Raw genomic sequence first — 8,263 nt, 5'->3', positions numbered from 1 at the left:
TTTTCCATGTGTCTAATCCTTGCTTATAACACCAACAAGTTATATAAAAAAATATGATTCTTATTAATGTAACTACTCACAAACACGTGCAAAAAAGGTATTCAAAGTTTTGTCCCAAAAGTGATTTTATATTGCCCTCTAGTGTATAGAATATGGTATTGCTACATTCCAGTCCAATCAGATCATGCCTACTGAAACAGCGGTGAACAGACATTGCATGATTGTTGTATGCATTTTATTTTATTTTTATTATTTATAACATTCATCATATCCTGTTCCCTGGATACCTACCTATCTAATGCTGCCTTTTTCAGCTTAAGTATGCTCTTTACCACCAGACTGAAACAAATACATTTTTTGATTTAAAAAAAATGGCTGCAGTTTTCTCCCAGTTAGCTATAGGATTGTTAGAGAGGACAGCCACTCATCACTGGTCCAACAGTAAAGTCACAATCATAATAAGGGTTCATAGACGAGGTCTGTTCAACACAAAGATTAGATAAGCTGAGGGTTAGGGCTTTGAGCAAGGTTGCCATGCTCTTCCATTTCTAGCTGGGTAATTAAACTTACTGATCAATAATAAATTTGGAGTACATGGGTAAATAAAAGTTTTACTGAGTGAGTTACCAGCCAGAAAACACAGAAGCTTAAGATGCAATATTTAGGCTTTTGCCACCCAATGGAAGCTCTGTGCAATTACAATTTACCACCATTAATCATTCAGTCCACAGACAGTTATTTCCTTAATTGATAATTAGATGGTCTGCCAGCTTACACCAGAGGGTCGTGCTGTGGGGCATTTTCTCTCTGATTAAAGTGACTCCTACTAGAATGATGTGGAATGTCAATGGCTACCTAATGAGATCCTGCAATCTCATTTTGACTTTTTAACCTCGACCCCGGTGAGCTACATCTGGATGCGTCTGCAAAAACTGAGAGCAGACAGAACAGCAGACAAAGCAGTCCATTTGACAGGGTGGTTAACCTCATTTTAATGGCTGCTCTCATCAATATATGGCTGTCAAGCACATGAATATTGAGTGTCTGTTAGTCAAATGAAGTCAGATGGAAGAACAGTGAAGATGGTGGTAAGACATCTGCTTTTGTTAATGTAAATGGAAGAGATGCAGCCATTTATTTATTGATATTTAAGCGGCTGCATTGACACAGATGCATTTGCATTGTTTAGGTTCACCTCATTTTCCACCAAAGATGAAGACCTAGATGAATTCCAGAGGGTGGTTGAAAAGCTTGTCTTGAATATAGTTCCAGTTGCAGAGGTAATAACCAATATACTCTGCTGTGTACACCAGTTTTTCTTTTAACTTTAAAAATCTAAGTTTAAATTACTTATTATAGGAGTAGTCAACAGATAAATTATTAATGTCAAAAAGGGGCAGAGGATGGCAAACTCTTTTGGCATGTTTGCATCAGCGACGTGTTTAACTTTATGTTTTTTGCAGTGCCACCTGTAAAGGGATGTGACATAAGGTAGCATTTGAACTATGATATCTCGGTATCACTAGAGTAACATAGGAAATCTTGTCTTGTCAAATGTATAGTACCTACATTACCAAAAGGTGTCCCTGTAAGGACGTATTTTGAGCCAGAGAAGGGAAGAATAGTCGATTAGAGTTCAATGATGCTGTAATCTCAATACGTGCAGCTTTTGGGTGCTTGTTTAGCTCAGTGTGTCGAGCAGGCCACCACATGCCATACAGCTGAGAGCGGCCGGCCCGGGTTTGAGTCCATCCCATTCGCCGCATGTCTTTCCCTCTTGCTCTGTTTTGGAAAAGGCTAAAATAACAGCATCTTTTACACATATAGTTAAAAACCTTAATACTGGTTGTGAGAGAAATATGTGAGACTTTGCAACTGCTTTGCCTACTCTGTCTTTTATTAGTTTACTACCTAAAATTCCATAAGCACCTTTAACAGCTGCACAATAATATTTACATACTAATCACAGAGCGCGACAAATGTGAAAATAGAGTTTCAACGTGCGTTGTATGCCCTTACAATATATTTCGACATCCAATGAAGAACAGTTTGGAGACAAACACACTCCGAACTTTAAAGAGTGTATAGTTAAGACTGGCTCATGTGACCCGAACCCTCCTTTAGTTACACGGCAATGGGCCTAGGCTGTTGGGAGCTTCCCATGATGCACTTCTTTACTCATCTCTTTTCACACTCTGTTTTTAATCATTCGTTATCATTAATCTGTCTTTTTTTTACACAGTATGTTTTTTGTCCTGTCTTTCTGCCTTCACCCTCAGCCGTTTGTGGCAGCTGGCTGCCTCTCCCTCAGCCTGATTCTGCCAGAGGTTTCGTCCTACTGTCACCAAGTGCTTGCATGCAGGGGGTCTTCACTTTGTTCAGGTTTTCTCAGTGGTATTGCAGCATCTTGGCAGAATAAAGCACCTTGAGGTGACTGATGTTGAAATTTGGCCCATATCAATAAAACTATATTAAAACGAACTGTTCCTTTGATCTGACAGCATGAGGGGCCAGTATAATATTAGTATTAAACTGTTTCATTATGATACATGATACACCGCCAGTGTGTAAACTTTAATCTGGATTTTGTCCTAATAACAGGTGAAAAATATTGAGATATTTTCAGGCTTTAAGTGCACACGGGTTATGAAAAATAACTGCTACAGTGGTGAGCCACTGTGAAAATGCAGGGTCTGTAGAGTGTGAAACTATGCAAACATATATTTATGTCCATATGCACAAATGCCAGAAAAAAAACACTCCATGTTCAAGTATTTATTAAAATGTTTTTACTGCAGCAGGAGGTCCTTTTATACCCATTTTCATGACACGGTTCTCTGTCATGTTTAACCGCATACAAGACAGGCATACTTCAGCTCTCCTTGTATGCCTTTACCCTTCAGCTCAGCAGTAAAATCTTCAAGGATGCGATTCTGCATTTGACTGCTGCTCTTGGTTGTTATGCAGTCCTGATCTTTTGGAAAATATGCAGTTGTTGCTCCTGAGACTTGAATAGATGCTTCTAGAAAGCAAGAGCAAGACATAAGTTCAACCTCATATCTTAAAATTTACATACAGTTTCTGGTATTTAAACTCTCTGTTTAGGGCCACTAAGATTACACTTATTAAAATGCAATGAAAAAGAACTTTGCAGAGAAAATTGCAAGCACATTTGGATATGACTGAGTCGTTGGGAGCGACTCCCTGCTTTTCCCTCAGCTGCAGATTCATAGTAATAAGAGATGAATAAACTGCTGCCTTACCGATGCACTCAGCCAGCTTGTTTCCTCCTACGTACTGGCTCTGCCACTGATATCCTGTTTGCCCACTACATTCATCAAAAACACGTCTTTTTCTCAGAAAACCAAAATCATAACCCTGTGAAAAAAGACTCGTATTACTCATCCCACTTTCCACTATATGAATCATGAAAAACTGAAAAATATATGACAGATGCTGGTACATGCATGTACCACTTACATAGTTGCACATGGGTTTGCAGTAACGTTTGTTGGCAACAGTGGCACATGCTAGCCCCCCGTTTTTTGGCACTTCAGCTTCCTTGCATTGTGTTGGCTCAGATCCTTGGCATTCTGTAAATCAATGAATCGTGAACATTTATATATTAGATGTCTATTTCTTCTGTCTTTCCTGTTTCTTTAGTTCTGCATTATACCAGAGCTTCTGTTCAAAAACAGGGAAAGTAACCTTATTTTAAATGTAAATGTTATTTTCAGAGGGATTGTGTTCCTCAGTAAAGTTAAGGGTGACATGAAAAGCCACTTGGCAGTTACTACTTTCAAGGGTCCTTCTGTGCATAGTAGACTACAGTTCATCTTAATAAAGCTTCAGTTCCAAACCAACCACTCGTGTGCCAGTGATTCCACTTCATCAAGTATTCCTCAAGGAATGTGCTCATTTTCTTGTACTCTAGAGCACTTCTGAAACCAGTTGTTTCCAAACCTTTTTTGCTAGGCCCCCTTTGTTTTACATGAACATCTTTGCGCGCTCCTCCAGCCACATACACCTATATTTTGTTTTCAAACTCCATTGTAGTTTATTTCACACCTCAAACCTTTTGTAAACAATTAATCAAATAAAAATGAACAGCAATAAATTAAAGGTAGCAATAAAATAAACTACTAACTCTTTTATGCTACGTCCACACCTACACAGGCAATTTAAAAAATGCAGCTTTTTATATGCTTCTGGGCCTTTTGTCCACATGTAAAAACGGCATTTTGGGTCACTGAAAATGGAGATTTTTAAAAACTGCTCCCAGGGTGAAGTTTTCAAAAAGTTGGTTTTTGCTTTTAAGTGTGAATGAGGAAAACAGAGATTTAGTCACACAACGTCAAAGGTGTGCACCTTTTTTGACGTCACTAACCTTCCGATCAGTAGATGACGTGCTCTCCTCCTGCACTACAGCCACGAGGTGGAGTAGTGAAGGTTAGTAATAAAGAACTATAGCAGCTAGGACGGGCTATGAATGGATGGATGGATCTAGCCTTAAACTCAACTACACACCCCAACATAACCAGCCTCTGGATGTGGTTCCCAATTATGTTTCAGACTCAGTAACATGAGGAGGGTCCAGTGGGAGCTCTAATGTGATCCTTACATAAATCCTCATCTGGATAAACATAAATTTCAGTTTGGGGGATCATTTTAATCGCAAACTAAAGTAAATATTAGTCATCTAGTTGTTAATGACATTCTGCTTCTTGTTCGGTGGTACTTTATTAGTGCGTCTTGTTTCTAATGAATATATTCAAGAACTTTCACGCCTCAAAATGGGCTTTTGGGAAGAGACTTGTTTTTTTTTCTTTTTAATGGCCCTTAAATATACAAAAATACATTTTATGCTTGAGTGAATGAAACTCCATTAAAAATGGTTGAAAATTGACATTCAAGTCGTGGCAGTTCTCCTTTGCATGAAGGCCAAAATGCCATTGCTGAGCACCAATATTTATTTTATGCAGAAAAAAAATGCATTTATGTATTTGCACTGCCGCTTATGAATCTATTAAACGTTATGATCTTGCTTAGTGCTTCTTTTTTGTTGACAACTGAGTTACAATTATTTTAAGATGGCTAAAATTGGATTACTAAGCTATGAATGTCATGAAACGTCTGTGTGCAGGCAGGATAGGACCCAAACGGGAGTATTAAATACACGGGGAAGGACACAGGGAAATGCATACTGACACAAATACACAGAAGGATTACTAGGAAATGAGAACACACGGGGAACACAGCTGATACGAATTAACAAGACGCCACAGGGGAACTACACCGAACATGAAAACACAAAGCTTTCAAAATAAAACAGGAAACTGTCGAATATCACAAAGGAGTGGGAGAAAGATAAGAGTGAGGAAGGGAGAGAGACATTACACAAAGGGAGACAATACACCATAACATGACCTGGGGACTGGGAGGACACAACATTCGGGGAAATGAGAAGGTCTAAGGAGATAAACATAGATGGGAAACATGGAATGACACACACAAGGAAGAGAAGATGGGCACAGAAAAGGGAGATAAGGGACAAGGACTGACACACCTAAACACATACAGAAGCGGACACAGACATGACGGGAGCCTAAATGTACAAAGGTTAACATAGAATAAACTCAGGATTACTACTAAGATAATAAACCATAACACCAAAGGTCAAGAAAACACAATATATATTCTTTTTGACACTGGTTCACCCTCATCCCAGTTACAGTTAAACACTAAATAAATAAAAATATACTTTAGTCAACTTTTAAATGTATCTTCCACTAATTTAATGAAAGGGTGAAATACTTTGAGTGGACTCAAGTGGATGCGATGTGCAGTTAAGAAATGGTCGCGTCTAAGACATTTCAGCAAACCTGAGGTTGTGAGATCAGCAGTACTAGTCAATGTTTCTAATCAAACTGCTAACACCGTGATCAATAACTTCTTCATGTATAGCAGCAGGTTGTGTAACTGAAACAGAACCACACATTTCTGGCGTTTTTGACAGAACTGGCTTCTTTTTAAGGTCCAATGCACAAAACTGAGATGAGAACAAATGTGGAATTATAGACTGTAAACATCAGTCGTTAGGTTATATTTACATTCATATCAGCCTTTATTTTTAAACATTGATCATTTTATATTTATGTTGCAATGGTAACTAAAGCCTAACACTTATAGTTGTTCTAACAGAATTGAAGTGAAATGCAGAAACAACACAAACAGTCGCACATGTCGCTGGCTCATCCTCCTACCTTTCAGCTGGTGTTTGTGCAGAGTATCCGTCAGATTCCTCATGTAGAGCTCCAGTGCAGCTGTCTGCTGTGCAGTCCAAGAAGATGGTGGGTTTTCGCCACACTCTACTGCCACCTATTGGTTAATATCAATTTAGTTTATATGGAAAGCAAATGGAGAATATTGTCAAGTTATTTATTTTCCTTTCCTTTCTTTACCGTCACTTAATTTTAAGTAAGTAAATGACGTGAGTTGTATTTATATGCATGTATGTGGAAAGACAAATGAATAACTTGCACTGAGATCAGCTGACAAACGTTCCCAGAGTTCAGCTTGTGAGCTGCAGTTGAGCGGAATAGTTTCATGAGCCACACAGGAGGACAAGACTGCAACCAGGCACACAAACATAAATAAAACCCTAATGTAATATTCATCTTCTCTTTTACACCTTACATTTTAATCTTCCTTTAGCTGCATATTTGTATTCCTCATGTACACTCTGCCTGTGATCTCACATTAAGATAAACATATGTAAATATGAGTTTACCTGCAAGTGAGCAAAGCCAAGTCAGTGTTGCCTTTAAAGCCATGGCCACTAAATGAGGGTTTTCTGCCCCAGAACTGAGAACTCAAAGCTATGACAGGTGAATTTATTGACTCAGTCTGTCAGGGCAAAGTTTACAGAATTGGTAAATACTGTTGTTTTCAGCTGCGATTGGAGTCAGCATCTGCCAGCATTTCCTTGACTATGACGTAACATGAAAGTGAAAAAGATTAATTATTGAGCACCTTTACAAAAAAAACCCCAAAAAAACAAAAAACAGTGTCACTTATACATACAGTATACAGGAACTCCAGAAATTGTTCTTCTCTTAGTAAGAGAGTTGTTTTCAGTATGCATGTCCCTGCTTTGTGCTGATGGGGGAGCTGGAAGCACACACTTACTGCTCCAATTAGGGCTTTGTGCTGTTCTGCTTCAAACTGGATGTCACTACTACTTCTTAGCTGCGAGACCATTATGGAGCCAAATGTCAGAATGTGATTCAGACACACACCCTCTCACATACATGTGCGCACACCAGCCCATCAGACACACTGGGTGACTTGGTGTCAGCCAGTAGTTGTGCCACGAAGGATGACTGTGTAAATAATTCACGGTGGATGTTATTCATTATGGATGTCTGATGATCTGCGAGAAAATGAATTATTGAAGCTTTTAGGAAGAGTGATTGAGCTCATTAACATGGAGGGTTGCCTTCTTTGTTTGATTTGACTAAAAAAAAAAGAAGAGTTCCTCCCTGTCTTCTTACCGACTTGTCCTCTACATCCTTCTATTCCTTGTCCTTCTTAAGAAAATCCTTATTTTGTGAATGCCGCCTGGAATTCTTTCTATAAAAAAATTTAACAATAATACATTTCTTAAAGTGTGAACCTATGATTTTCTTCATGTTGCAATGGTTTGCACAACAAAGGGCAGTTACTGTCGGGGAAACCTGTGTTGAAGCTTGCTATTTACTTGCATCAGCCTTTGTAGAAGTTTGAACAGAGAGAGCAAAAGAGAGAAAAAAACAACAATCATCTGGTGAATTATGAAACTGCAAGGTCAGACGTACAGTTTTATCCATTTTATAAAAATGTCTGACTGAAAATATAAAAGTATAAAATATAAAGGTCTTCTGGTACAGCAGTAAGAGTAAAGTCATTTTTCATCAGCTTGTTCTGGCATACAGTCCTTCATGTAATTCTACAAATCCCCCAGAAATGAATCATTTTAAGTTATTCAGTAGCATTGAAGCAACAACATAGCCCTTTGATGCTGTGATTAAGCATTTGGTAAAGGACATTTCGAGTACCTATATCTTTTTGAAACATGCACTGGAGTTAACCTAACTCAACCATCTCTACCACTTGCTTTTGGCTTTTTTATTCTCAAAAACTCCACTGAATGATGATCTGCACTTTTCATTTAGCTTCCTTTTCTCATTGCTAACTTCCTCAGCTAAGTATAATTTAAGTATAT

General features: G+C 38.4%; 1 protein-coding gene across 1 annotated transcript; it reads right to left on the bottom strand.

Annotated features, from left to right (window-relative positions):
• Positions 1 to 2,760: 2,760 nt before the first annotated feature.
• On the bottom strand, positions 2,761 to 6,892 carry LOC146695112 (uncharacterized). The gene is made up of 6 exons (XM_085477014.1): positions 6,791 to 6,892; positions 6,541 to 6,629; positions 6,264 to 6,378; positions 3,481 to 3,593; positions 3,264 to 3,378; positions 2,761 to 3,022 (listed from the first exon to the last, which is right to left on the bottom strand). Exons 1-6 carry the CDS (start codon positions 6,831 to 6,833, stop codon positions 2,847 to 2,849), a joined length of 651 nt encoding a protein of 216 aa, XP_085333140.1. The 5' UTR covers positions 6,834 to 6,892; the 3' UTR covers positions 2,761 to 2,846.
• Positions 6,893 to 8,263: the final 1,371 nt, after the last annotated feature.

The sequence above is a fragment of the Copadichromis virginalis genome, linkage group LG13 (genome assembly GCF_057382275.1).
Source record: "Copadichromis virginalis isolate Kocher_CV1m ecotype Utaka linkage group LG13, C_Virginalis_male_GT1.1, whole genome shotgun sequence".
Classification (NCBI taxonomy): Eukaryota; Metazoa; Chordata; class Actinopteri; order Cichliformes; family Cichlidae; genus Copadichromis; species Copadichromis virginalis.
Note: the sequence above shows the minus strand (reverse complement) of the source record. Positions and strands in the feature narration are given on the sequence as shown.